Source organism: Loxodonta africana, chromosome 4 (genome assembly GCF_030014295.1).
Source record: "Loxodonta africana isolate mLoxAfr1 chromosome 4, mLoxAfr1.hap2, whole genome shotgun sequence".
NCBI classification, from domain to species: Eukaryota; Metazoa; Chordata; class Mammalia; order Proboscidea; family Elephantidae; genus Loxodonta; species Loxodonta africana.
In genome coordinates, this window is record NC_087345.1 from 156,034,213 (window position 1) to 156,048,250 (window position 14,038).

At 39.0% G+C, this 14,038-nt stretch overlaps 1 protein-coding gene across 3 annotated transcripts in view; it reads right to left on the reverse strand.

Annotated features, from left to right (window-relative positions):
- Window positions 1-7,617: 7,617 nt before the first annotated feature.
- MINDY3 (MINDY lysine 48 deubiquitinase 3) overlaps window positions 7,618-14,038 on the reverse strand; it is a 97,496-nt gene continuing 91,075 nt past the window's right edge. For 2 of the 3 annotated variants that reach the window (XM_064284888.1, XM_023548891.2), the window contains exons 15-16: window positions 12,429-12,500; window positions 7,618-8,582 (exon numbers count right to left, since the gene is read on the reverse strand). In XM_064284888.1, coding sequence (XP_064140958.1) covers window positions 8,433-8,582; window positions 12,429-12,500 — 222 coding nt within the window. In that variant the 3' untranslated portion in view covers window positions 7,618-8,432. The remainder of the gene's footprint in view (window positions 8,583-12,428; window positions 12,501-14,038) is intronic. The other variant, XM_003410568.4, reaches the window with a different exon arrangement.

Sequence of the window (14,038 nt, forward strand, 5' to 3'; positions counted from 1 at the left end):
TATTAAACTGACACGGTTTATAGATTCTGGGTTGGTGTAAATTGGGCGTGCAGTGGAAGTGGCTCCCAGAATGTGTCCCTAGTGGCCACTCTTGTGGAAGAGATGGGCAGAAAAGAGCAAACATTTGTTGGTCATCTAGTGTGTGCTAGAATGCTTTATATTTACTAGTTTATTTAGTAGGTACAGCAATGCTCAATAAATTCTCATGAATGAATAAAGATAAATATTTTCAACTCTATTTTACACATAAAAGGGACTCTGTATTTAGGTAAATTGCTGATGGCAAGAAAAAAGGTAAAAATTAAAACAAAGTCTGTTGGATCATGAGTTCAAAGACCAAAATATGGTCAGCAGTTACACCAGGCCCTGTCCTCGTTGGTACTGTGCCGTGCAAAGTTCCTTGATCTTTAAAGTCTTTGGTAGTGATGACTATTCTCGGGACTTAGCACCACTGTGGTTCAAGTAGTTCAGTGGCAGGGTATGGAGGGACAGTCAAGGCTGCCTTGTGTTCCAGCTCTGCCATGTTCTGACTGTGTGACTATGGGCAGTGACTTTATTTTCTAAACTTCAGGTACCACACCTGTGAGATGGGATCACAGGGCAAGCACAGTGGCTGATTGAGAGGCATTACAAAAAAAAAAAAAGTGTAATTATATAGTAAAACCTGCCAAAGCTGGAACCTGTGTAAGGTAAGGTGAAAACTTTAGAGAAGGGAAACTCAAATACTAATTCGAGGCACAGTTCAGTGATAGAATTCTCACTTTCCGTGAAGGGCACCCAGGTTCGATTCCCGGCCAATGCAATGCAGCCACCACCCATCTGTTAGTGGAGTTTTGCGTGTTCATATGATGCTGAACAGGTTTCAGTGAAGCTTATAGACTCTGAAAGACTAGGAAGAAAAGCCAGGTGCTCTACTTCCTGAAATCAGTTAATGAAAACCCTGTGGATCACAATGGTCGATTTGAAAACGACCACAGGGATGGGGACAGATCTGCTGCCCAAAGCTGAGGGGGTGGGGCTGCAGAAGAATGGGGCCTGCCAGGCTGAGGGGGTAGGGTCGCCACTCAGACAGACTAGGAGAATGGGGCTGCCCAAATCCGAGGAAGCAGAGTCGCTGTACCGGTGGGCATGGAAGGCAGAGCTGAAGCCCAGGGCTGAGGGACCTCCACCCAGAATCTGGAGAATGTGGCCAAAACCAAGGGTCTGGAAGGCAGGGCCACTGCCTAAATGGTCTCAGAGAACAGAGGATTATTTTCAAGCCTTGAGAGCTAATGTAATATGCTCCACTGACTTCCCTGGTGCCTGTTATCCCTTCTTTCCCTCATATTTCTCCCATTCGTAATGGAATGTCTAGCTTGTGCCTGTTCTGCCATTGTGCTTTGGAAGTAGATAACTTGTATTCTAGATTTCACAGGTGGAGAAGAATTTTTGGATTTTGGACTTAAAGGTGATTTAAGACACTTGGAATAATACGATGAGGTGCATGTGTTTTACATGTGGCAAGGACATGAATTATTGGGGCCTAAGGTTTCTAAGCGGTGGAATGTTATGAATTGAATTGTGTCCCCCATAAATGTGTGCCAACTTGGCTAGGCCATGATTCAGTATTGTTTGGCTGTCTTCCTTTTTGTGATCTGAAGTAAATATCCTATGTGTTTTAAATCCTAACCTCTAGGATGTTAATGAGGCAGGATTAGTGAGGTAGGATGCAATCTACAGGATTAGGTTGTATTTTGAGTCAACCTCTTCTGAGATATAAAAGAGAGAATTCAGCAGAGAGGACAAGGACCTCATTACCACCAAGCAAGAAGAGCCAGGAGCAAAGTGTGAAAAGCCTATGGGTCACAATAGTCCGATTCGCAAGTGATCATGGGGATGGGGCCAGATCCGCTGCCCAAAGCTAAGGGGACAGGGCTGCCATGACCAAGCAGCAGAAGAATGGGGCCTGCCAGGCTGAGGGGGTAGAGTTGCCACTCAGACAGACTAATAGAATGGGGCTGCTCAAATTTGAGGGAGCAGAGTTGCTGTCCCAGTGGGTGCTGACTCAGGGTCCCTGTGCTGAGAAGCTCCTAGACCAGGAGAAGATTGATGACAAGCAACTTCCCCCATAGCCAACAAAGACAGAAAGCCTTGCTCTGGAGCTGGCATCCTGAATTTGGCCTTCTAGTCTCCTCAACTGTGAGAGAATAAATTTCTGTTTGTTAAAGCCATCCACTGTGGTATTTCTGTTATAGCAGCACTAGATGACTAAGACAGATAACTAATTTATTCTTCACTTTCCCCACTCCCGTTCCCTCTATCTTCCTTGCTAACAAAATCCGATTTGCTTCAGGTGTCCATTCCTCAGAAAACTTGAGCTTAGTGGCAGTTTAGGAGTAAACCTTAATTTGTTTAAGCCACTCACAGGACTCAATTCCCCTTGCCTGTGATTGGTTTATCTTTGAGCTTGTTGCCCAGTTCTGATCAATGAAACATGAAAAGAATTCAATGCGGGGAGCCAGGAAAGCCTTCCTTTCTATTAAAAGAGACATCCAGGAAGAGAAAGACATCCCTCTTTCTCTGTCTTTCCTGGAGGTTTACCACTGGAAAGTCATATACAATAATACATGTCCTCAGTGTTTAATCCTCTTTTTACTACACTTCCCCTGTCATTCTTCCACACCCCATCTCCTTTGCCCTGTTTGATTTTTTCCATTGCATTTATCACATAACATCTTATATAATTTACTTATTATACTAGATGGCAACTCACCTTTGAGTCAGAGTCAACTCAAAGGCAACAGGTATATACATGTATAACCAAAGCCAAATCCATTGCCATCAATTCAATTCTGACTCAGCGACCTTATAGGATGGGATAGAATTGCCCCATAGGGTTTCCAAGGATGTAATCTTCCGAGAAGCAGACTGCCACATCTTTCTCCCAAGGAGCAACTGGTGGGTTCAAACCTCTGAGCTTTCAGTTAGCTGGGGACTTAACCACTGTGGCACCCGTGTGCTCCCTCTTTTCTTAGGGTTTCATATTTGCATAGGATTTTTGTATTCACAGTCATGCGAAATGTTGGTCTGTAATTTTTCTTTCTTGTCAGGTTTTGGTATTACATCAGGGCCATTCTGACTTTATAAAATGAATTGTATGAATTGTGAAGAGTTCCTTCTTTTGCCATTTCCTGGGAGCATTTGTTCAAAAATTGTTATTATTTCTTCCTTAGTAAACATGTGGAAGCATTTTCACGTGAAGCATCTAGGCAAGGAGTTTTCTTGGTGGGAACGTTTTAAATTGTTGATTAAATTTCTTTAATGGACATAGGGTTTTCTCCTGTGTCAGTTCTGGTATGTTGTGTTTTTCAAGTAATCAATATAAAAATTTAAATTTATTGGCATAAAGTGGTTCATAATATCTTCCAACACTTTTAAAACCCCGAAAATTTGTAGCAATCCTCTTTTTTTATTCTTCAAGCTAATACTTTGTTTTACCTCTCTCTTTTTTTCTTGTTAGATTTATCCATTTTAATCTTTTCAAAGAACTAACAGCTTTGGTGACATTTTTTCTATTATATGTTTTTTTATTTCACTGATTTCATCTTTTATCCTTTATTTTCACAGTTCACTGGTATTTAGTATATTCAGAGTTGTACAACCATTACCACAATCTAATTCTAGAACATTCCATCACCTCAGAGAGGAACCCCTTGCACATTCATTTCCCAAGCCTGCTCTCCTCTCCATCCCTGCTCCATCCTCTGGCAACTGCTAATCCACTTTCTATCTCTATAGTTTGGCTATTTTGGACATTTCACATAAAGGGAATCATATAGTATTTGGTCTTTTGTTTCTGGCTTCTTTTGCTTAGCATATTTTCAAGGTTTGTCCATGTTTTAGCATATATCAGTACTTCATTCTTTTTATTGCTGAATAATATTCCACTGTAAGGAAATACTACATTTATTTATTCATTTTTCATCTGACGGACAAACTTAGGTAGTTCTTCCTTTTTTGCTATTATGACTAATATTACTATGACTTTTTGTGTACAAGTTTTTGTGTGAATGTATGTTTTCATCTCTCTTGGGTGAATACATAGGAGCGGAATTGATGGGTGGGTCATAAGCTAACTCTGTATTTAATTTTTTGGGGAACCACAAAACTTTATTTCTGAAGTGGCTGCACCATTTTATATCCCCACCATCAATGTATAAAGTTTTCTATTTCTCTACATCTTTGCCAATACTTGTTGTCTGTCTTTTTGATTTTAGTTACCCCACCATCAGTGTATGAGGGTTAAGAGGTACACCTGCTAACCAAAAGGTTGGTAGTTCGAATTCACCAGGCACTCCTTGGAAACAGTTCTACTCAGTCCTTGATGGCAACAGGTTTTGTTTTGTTTTGTTTTGTTTTTTAGGGGGTGTGAAGCAGTATCTCATTGTGGTTTTGATTTGCATTTCCCTGATGACTAATGATGTTGGGTATTTTTTCATGTACTTATTGGTCATTTTAGGAGCCCTCGTGGTGCAATGGTTAGGCACTCTGCTGCTAACTGAAAGGTCAACCTGTTTGAACCAACCAGTGGCCCTGCCCCGAGGGAGAAAAGACCTAATGGTCTGCTCCTGGAAAGATTACAGCCTAGGAAACCCTGTGGGGCAGTTCCACTCTGTCATATAGAGTCGCTATGAGCTGGATTTGACTTGATGGTATCCGACAAGAACAACATTGGTCATTTATGCATCTTCTTTGGAGAAATGCCTATTCGAATAATTTGCCCAATTTAAAATTAGGTTTATATTGCTGAGTTATAAGAATCCTTTATATATTCTAGATACAAGTTTCTTGTCAGATGCACGATTTCCATACGTTTTGTCCGATTCTATGGGCTGTCACTTCATTTTCTTGATGGTGTCCTTTGGTACAAGAGGTTTTGATTTTGATGAAGTCCAAATAATTTTTTAAATTATTATTATATATACATATTTTGTTATTTGAGCTTTTGGTGTCCTAGTAAAGAAACTCAAGGTCATGATGATTTATGCCTATGTTTTCTGCTAGTTTTAGACCTTACAGACTTATGATCATGTTAATTGGTGTATGACATGAGATAGGGGCCAAATTCATTCTTTTACATGTGAATATCTTTTATCTTACTATTTATTTTCCTTCTGTTTGTGTTTTGGAGATGAAAGCTTAAATCTCCGAATTCCAAACTTTTCCCTTTTCTAGTTATTTCAAGCTATGAATATCCTTGTAAGCACTGCTTCCTTTACATTCCACAATTTTTGCTGTGTCATATTTTCATTCTCATTAGTAAAAAGATGTTCTAATTTCCACTGCAATTTATTCTTTGATCCCTGGGTTATTCAGAAGTATGTTGCTTAATTTCCAAACATTTAGTAACTTTCTAGACCTGCTTTCTAGACCTCAACATATAGGCTCTTTTGGTAAATGTTCCACATGAATGTGAAGAGAAAATGTACCCATAGTTGTTTGGTGCAGTATTCAATTAGATCAAGCTCAGATTCCAGCATAGAAGTCACTTTGATGACTAAGGTGCACCTGACCCAAGCTATATGGCCTTTCCAATTGTCTCATATACATGCAAAAACTGGTCAATGAAAAACGAAGACAGAATTGATGCATTTGAACTGTGGTGTTGTTTAAGAATACTAAATACACTGTGGACTGCCAGAAGGATGAACAAATCAATATCAGATATACAACTAGAGTGCCCCTTAGAAGTGAGGATAGTGAGACTTCAGCTTACGTACCTTGCACATTTCATTAGGAAACATTAGGAAAGACCAATCGCTAGAAATGGGTATCACGTTTGGTAGGTCAGTGAAAAGAAGGGAAAACCCACCATGAGATGTACTGACACAACAGCTCCAACAATGGACTCAAACATACCAACGATCATGAAGATGGCGTAGTACCAAGCAATGTTTGGTTCTGTTATACACGAGGTTGTCCTGAGCTGGAGCTGACCTGACAGCAACTAACAAGGCTGACTGTACGTAAACAAAATGCACCTGAGTGCTATGCTGCTAACATGGCCCCTTAGAACGGGGAAGTGAGGCACAAAGCAGGTACATAGACAGAATAAGGGCCTCCCATTTTTTTTTATATGCCTTAGCTCCCCAGAACCTGCGAATATGTTACATGACAAAAGGAATTTTGCAGACGTGATTAAAGAAGGATCTTGATATGGCAAGATTACCATGGATTATCCAGGTAGGCCCACTGGAATCAGAAAGGTCCTTATAAATAAAAGAGGCAGGAGAATCAGAGACAGATGTGATGATGGAAGGTGAAGTCAGAGTGATTCAAGGAAGCGGCCATAAGCCAGGAAACTGCAGGTGGCCTCTAGAGCTGGAAAACACAAGGAAATGGATTCTCTCCTCAAGCCTCCAGAAATACCACAGCCCTGCCAACACCTTGATTACAAAACTTCTGACCTCCAGAACTGTTAGGATGATAAATTTGTGTTGCAGTAGCAATAGAAACTAACACACGGGTAAGAGTTAATTCTGCTGCTGTGTTGTGGGGCCAGAAGGGCCACAGAGGAGGTGGTCCTCGGACTGGGTAGAGTTCTGTAGGCAGGGAGGGGTGGGGAAGGAAAGGACATTCCAGGCAGTTGGCAATACAAGAACAGACTCAGGGGCACAAAATAGTTCGATGTGTTCAGACATTTTTGAGAAATTTGCTAACTCACTTGCTAATTTAATAGAGGTTTTGGTCAATCAGGGCCAGAGAGAGTAGACTAGGGTGTGTGGCGGGGGGAGTGGGAAAGGAGCAAATTTAAAGTCATTGTGGTGGCAAAGCACTACTTCCTTCTCACAGGGATAGTGGGGTATATGCCCCCAGACTGTCAGTGTCACAACTGGAGGTGAAAGGGCTCATCCAGCCTTTGTGCTCTGCACCAGCTGCCCACTGTCACTGAAACCTGGCAGCTGAGGCTACTGCTGTGCCCTCAGCATTCCCACTAGGGCCACCTCTCAAGTGGAGCTTGAAGAAGGAATGCAGAGAAATGCTGTAAATTATATTCGTGACCTTAGTGCTGACTTATTTAATAAGCTCTTTGGGACCAGAAGATAAACTGTGGGAGCCAACCCTAAATGAAAATATAGTCAAGCATCAGGAGATCATGTCCACAGTGGAACTACTACTGCTGCTTTGCTTAGAGATGGTCAGTGCCCTGAAGCAGAAAAGAGGAAAGAAGGGTTGCTATTTTTAATTGATTACATTGTCAGGTATTTATTATAAATTACTATGCACCTGGCACTGAGACATGTCCCTACCAAAGAAAGGCAATCTGGAGTTTTAGAAACACATGCGGAGATTGGGTTTTTTTTCAGAGAGGTATGCCAGAAACAGGATGAGTTTTCTGTTCCTTGGTCCACTGGTCCAGGCAGCTGCCACTCTGGTTCTAGCGCTTCTGGCTGTCTTGAGTGAATTAGCACAGCTCTTAGAGAAACGTAAGGTTTGATCTCTTTATACTCAGGTCCTGTATGAGCTCTTAGGCATTTATTCTATGCTGTGCTCTCAGAGATGCTGGGGTGAAACATTTAAAACGATTCTTCTATTTTGACCACTAATGTAAAAAATGCTACTGCACAGTTAAAGAAAAAAAAAAGTATTTATTGAGGCCATCAATTAGGACCATAATAAATAACGCAATACACTAATGTAATAACATGTTTTCATGCATTTATCACATTTATAAATATACAAGGAAGCTGGCTTATGGGGCTGCTGGGACGAATTTGGAAAAGTGTATCTGGCAATACAGTGAAAGTTAACAGTGTTAAGACTATCACACAGACTCTCTTTCCTACCGATTTTTAAAAGATGTCCTTGATATATTGTGAATAAATGGTCATGTTCCCCTCTAGTTTCTACTTTTTGTAAAACATGCCAGAGTTAAGCCAACTGCCAAAGGATCCAGGCCGATAATTTGTTACTTATCAATATTTCTAATGGAAGACAGATTTTAGAAAAGAAATTGCAAACATGAACTCTTGTGCATTTCAATGTGTTGAGGCTGATACATTACAAATCAGTATCATTTAAACAATAAAATGTGCCTGAATGAAATAAAACCTAAAAGTAGGAGTTTATAGTGATTTTGATACTCAGCGTACAAATGCTACAGTATTATGTGTTTGTAATTTGCTAAACGAAGGAAAATTATATGACTTCAAAAGCAATGAACTTTGATTAAAGTTTAATTTTGCTAGTAAATTTCACATAAAGGGTCAAGATAGGATAACCTTTAGCATTAAGCTTTAAAACAAATAAGTTAAACATATTTTAAATACTGAAAAAGCATTTTTAATTGTATTTACAGTTAATCAGTGATACCAGTGTACAGCTTAATTTAGCCAATTGCCAGTCTTGAGTCCCTCTTTCAACATTTGCTACTGTGAAAATACTTGGGCAGATCAGTTTAATGAAGGAGAGCGATCTGTTGTCCAGAGTAATTCGATGTAGGGCCATTTGGTTTGGAGACAGCGTTTAATAGGAGTGTCATCTGTCTGTAGCATGGAATCTTCAAAACCCATAACAACTGCGGTCCCTTCTACATACATGACCTGTTGAACAAAATAAAGCCACCAAGGTTAATCAATATTCTTGGCAAATTCTCATAAGGGATACAAACAGTTGTCATAGGCTAGTAAGTAAGGTACTACATATTGTCTCACATGAAACTTTACATTTAATTTTATTCGGGTAGAAATTATGAATAAGAATATCAGTTTACAGATTAATGTGATATAATGGTGATATAAATTTTAATTGCTGGCTGACCAGTTGATTTTTAGAATTTAAGGCCATGATTAAAAAAAAGGTTTAGCTAAATCAGAAAACACAGACTTTCTGATAAAACAGAAACCATTCATCAAAGGAAATACAGCACTTGGAAGACATTTTAGATGGCTGTACGTACATATTACATTTATACTGATCCTTCTGCTCTCATACTGAGGCACGTGGGTGCCACAGTGCTTCATGGAATGGAAAGCTACAGTAGAAATACGGCTATATACTCTGAGGAGAGCTTTATTTTCTTCTTTCAGTTTAAGTGCTGAGTTTTCAGAGCTGAAGCAATGTGGATATCTGTTAATGAATTTTGCTATTACAGGCAGTCCCCAGGTTACGAACATTCAGCTTACAGATAAGTCAACCTGGATAAGTCAACTCATAAAAAAAAAATTTTTTTTTTTTTTTATATTTGCCCTCACTGTGAAATGACTGAACCACCCCCCACTTGCAACAAATTCATCACAATCACTTTCACTTGCTGGCATATGCCGCTTTAAATCACTGAAAAGGGGCTTCGAGCCTTTTCTTGCTCTAAAGTAAGGCTAAATAAGAACCATATGCACCTGTATGGACTTCCCTACAAATTCTTAAAGACACAGGAAAGGCTCTCATTTGTAACTTGGGGACCGCCTGTGTAGTACTGAATACTTCTGGAATGCTGTTCATGAGTGTACTTTGTACTGCATGAAAAGTCAGAGAAAAATTTAAAAGGTCAAAAAAATTCAAATAATAGGCAAAGGTTGCTGGATTAAACTAACCAGGTAATTTATATGCAGTGGCAATGATCATATAAATTATAAATTGATAGGTTCCTTACCCACTGCTGTCTAGTCGATTCTGACTCATAGAGATCCTATAGCACAGAGTAGAACTGCCCCATAGGGTTTCCAAGGCAACAGGAAGCAGACTGCCACACCTTTCTCCCACAGAGTGGCTGGTGGGTTTGAACCACCGACCGTTTGGTTAGCAGTCAAGAGCTTAACCAATAAAAAAAACCACTAGCAGGGCTTAAAACTGGTAGGTTGATATCAGAAAAACGTTTTTATTCTGATTTTTTAAATTTACAATTAAAAATTTTTAGAAATGTCTATGAAATATCACACATACGCACACATACAAATCCTTAACTGAAGGGCTCACTGTGTATATTAAAGAATTTAGTCATTGTACCAAGAAAATTTAGACTCCACATAATTTAAAAGAAACAAATATAGACTGCCTTCTTTCAAAGTATACATAATTATTTTTACACTCAATGGCTGATACACATGATTATAATTATGTTCTTTCAACATAAAAGCCATAAACTATTTGACTAAGGAGCCAAAAGGAGTAACTTAGGAATAGAATATATTACTAGGTCAGATATTCTGGTTTCATATGTCCTTTGTTTAGGAAGTCCTAAACATATACTTTAATGTGAAATGCATTTTTCCCCATCTTTCTTTGGGTTAATACATTAGTTTATTTCTAGTTTGGATGAAATAAATTTCCTACTAAAAAACTACAACTGCAGCTTTTCAACTTCCCAAAGCAAAACTTTCTTTTCTGAAAGTTGTACACAAAGAATGTTATGCAAGTTATTATACTTGAACTAGACAGGACCTATTTTTCACAGAGAGCTTTACTTGCTCAGAGCAGAACTGCTTGGGCGCAGTACTGAGACCTACCTCTAGGGTCGACCAGCCTTAGCTGCCTGATGAGCATACCCCCTTCCACTTCACCAGGATTCTCTTTTTGTCTGTTTCCTCAGATATTCTTAACAGTACTGCAGCATGTGGCCTGTCATATTTCCAGCTCCTATGTAACTTCATAACATTATACCCATGCAACTTAATGACATACATGCTTTATAGTCATTATGTACTATTTAGTGTCATATTAATATTTAATCTTTTTAAATTTCTGATATTTTTGTTAGTATTTAAGATGCTTGTCACAAGCATGATTTGAAAACTTACTATATACAGGTAGCGTGGCCAAGCAGACCAAGCACAGGATTGAGAATCGGGAACTCAGTTCCAATCCCTGCTCTGTCAAAGACTTGCTGTGTGACCTGCACGAGTCACTTAATCTCCCTGTCTCAGATGCCTCATCTGTAAAATATGGACAATATTTGACTGACCTACCTTGAAGGGACTGTGTAGGGGGATAACTAATTAGTGACTGTAAAGTACCACCTATTACAAAGCTATGAAAAACTTCAAAGTCTAGATAAAATACTCATTAACACATATTAGAAAACAGCATCCAAGTTTTCTTATTGACAAATTATATTTTTTGGTATATATGAACATATTATCTTCTTGTGAAAAGATCTTTGGACCTAATTTAATAAAACTTCTAATTTATACCTCACTATGTACAGTACATTTTAGTCTCAGTTTTAGATATGTCTAAATAAAAATTAATACACTTGATTTACATTAATTAATGTATGTAAGGTGGAAGATCCTCTTCTACATTCTAATCTGCTTTCTGTAGCTATAACCAATTTAGATACTTATGAAACTAATATGAATATATCAAACTGAAAAGGCATGTTAGGCTTTATTCCATCTAAAGACACTCTAACCCAAAATCCGTCACCGCTGAGTTGCTTATGACTCATAGCGACCCAACAGGACAGAGCAGAACTGCCCCATAAGGTTTGTAAGGCTGCCATCTTTACGGGAGCAGACTGCCACATCCTTCCCCCGAGAAAAAGCTGGTGGGTTCAAACCACCAACTGTTTGGTTAGCAGCTCAGTGATGCAACCACTGTGTCACCAGGGCTCCTTTTAAAGAAACTCTAGAAGTTGGTAAAAGTGTAAAATCCCAATCTATATAATATTAGGTATATCTACTGTGAACGTTACTTTAATAAATGTAAACACGATATACTGTATGTACAAAGCTAGTATTTAATCAAAAAGGGTTAATCAGTGAGACCAGGCTTCTGATTTAAACCAGTGGGTACATCTGGAGGTGAATCACCTACATGCCCCTGTCAGTGCTCCACAAAGGAAAGCAGCAAAGCTCTGCAGTTAGATTACCTCAGCTTCAGTCCCAGCTTTGCCACTTCCGGCTGCCTGACCTTGGGCACGCTGCTTACCTTCCTGTGCTAGTTTCATCTTCTGTGAAAATCGGGATATACACACAATACCTACTCCTAGGTCGAAACTGAAGCTAAAACAAAGTGCTTAGTAATATTCTAGGCAAATGCTCAATAAATGCTAGCTAGTATGGTTACTAATTTAAATCCTTTAAAAAGATTTTTTTCAAAAATCTGACTGTTATCCCTTTCTCTATTTAAACAGGTAAGTAACACCTTTCACTGAACAAACTACAATTGTGGATCTGGTAATAGCTACATAATCAAGGGTATCAACACGTATGTAGATGTAGTTATGTCGTCACAGTGACACTATTGCTCCAAAGTCCAGTGTGAATCTCACTGAGTATCCCTTATTGGTCAAACTGAAACATGACCAGTTCTGAAATACGTTGTGATATTAGAGATTCCTGGAATAATATCCTTGGGTAGCAATTTTATGGGAATGAAACATTGTTCCATACTCAAATATTTATTTCATCAACCCAGTTAGAGATAAATTACTATGTAAATTATCATACCTTTTCATTGTAATTTGATTGCTTCAATCCATTGTAGTGGTAGACAGTAAAAGACTCTGGCCCACTGGAGCCCTATTATAATTATAAATAAAGCATATTAAAACTTCAAATTATATCTTTATATCAGGCAATTTCTAATTAATAATTGAAAGTAAAATGCAAGTTTAAATCCTCACCCTTTGATTGAGGGATCATTTGATAAAGCAAGAAGCTTGGATTTATGGGTTAAAGACCAGAAAACCTAAAAGCTGAAATACCATGAGTTTGCTTCAGGAGAAGAGACTGGAAAATGAGAAGAACTGACTTTCACAGTATGATCTTCTGTGCTAGTTTATGTTTTCAGCTATATGCATGAATTACTACTATTTTTTTTTAAAGGACAACCTTCTAAGACACAAAGATATTTCCCCAAAATATATCTGTGTATCTTCTCTGGTTGTGAATAATTTGCCCCTTCCAATTGATATGGGAGAGTGGTAGTATCACTTTTGTTCAATATTTCCAATTGGGTCTGCAATATCCAATCAGGGATCTCCATTCCAAAAATGTCATGTGAATATTGCCAACTTCTAATTAATGAAAGGGCATTGTGAGAAATGAAAACACAATTACAGTGCTTAAAGAGACTTTAACAACATTCAATAAATCACTATCAGGTGAAACTTTCAGAAACAGTTTGATCATGTTATTTCTACTGTTTTAACCTCGATTTTCAACTAGCTAAACAACAAGTTCGCCTCCTTCAACCTAGCATTCAAAGTTATTGCCAGTCTGGTCCCACTGAAGGTGCCTGGCTCTCAGTGATTTCCCTCAGGGACTATAATATAGCTCAGTCTCCCCGTGTCTATCCCCTTCGTCTTCCTGGCCCTATCCAACTGATACAAGGATGGGCCTGTGACCCAAGCTGGGCCAGAGTTCCTCTTGAGAATTCTTTTCCAGTTGGAACTAAGGGAAAAGAGCTGCTGGCACCTGTGGCTTCAGCTTCCTAGACAAAGATGTGCCAGGAGAACGAAGCTACCTTAGAGAGAAAGAATGGGAGACGGAGGAGACTTCTGGCAGTGTTCAAGGTCTCTGCTCTAGTCTCTGAGAAACTCCAATTCTGTGCTTGGTTGTTCAGTTCTTCAATTCCTGTGAGCTACTTTTTTTTTTTTTTACTCCTTCCAATATGTATCTCCAGCCTTTCTCTCCCTCTTCCCCCTCACCCCTTTAAGCTGATTCAGGCTGGGGCTCTGTGATTTACAACCATGAGTCCTAAAATAATACAGAACCCAATTTACTTTTCAGTCTTGTCTCCGTACTGACCTTTCTGAATCCTCTGTTTTAAACAAGCCTATTATTTTCCCATGAAAAGACCTTTTGTTTTTGGCCCTTTGCACACTTACACATACCCTTCTCTCGTGCTCTTTTCTTCACTAATTCAACTCCTTTTTCATTTTTCAAGACCCGATTCAAATCTTACCTTTCCTATGAAGTTTTATCACACTAGTTGGGTTCTTTATTATTTTGGGATCCTTACAGTAATAATGGAAACCCTGGTGGTGTAGTGGTTAAGTTCTATGGCCGCTAACCAGGAGGTGAGCAGTTCGAATCCACCAGCCGCTCCTTAGAAA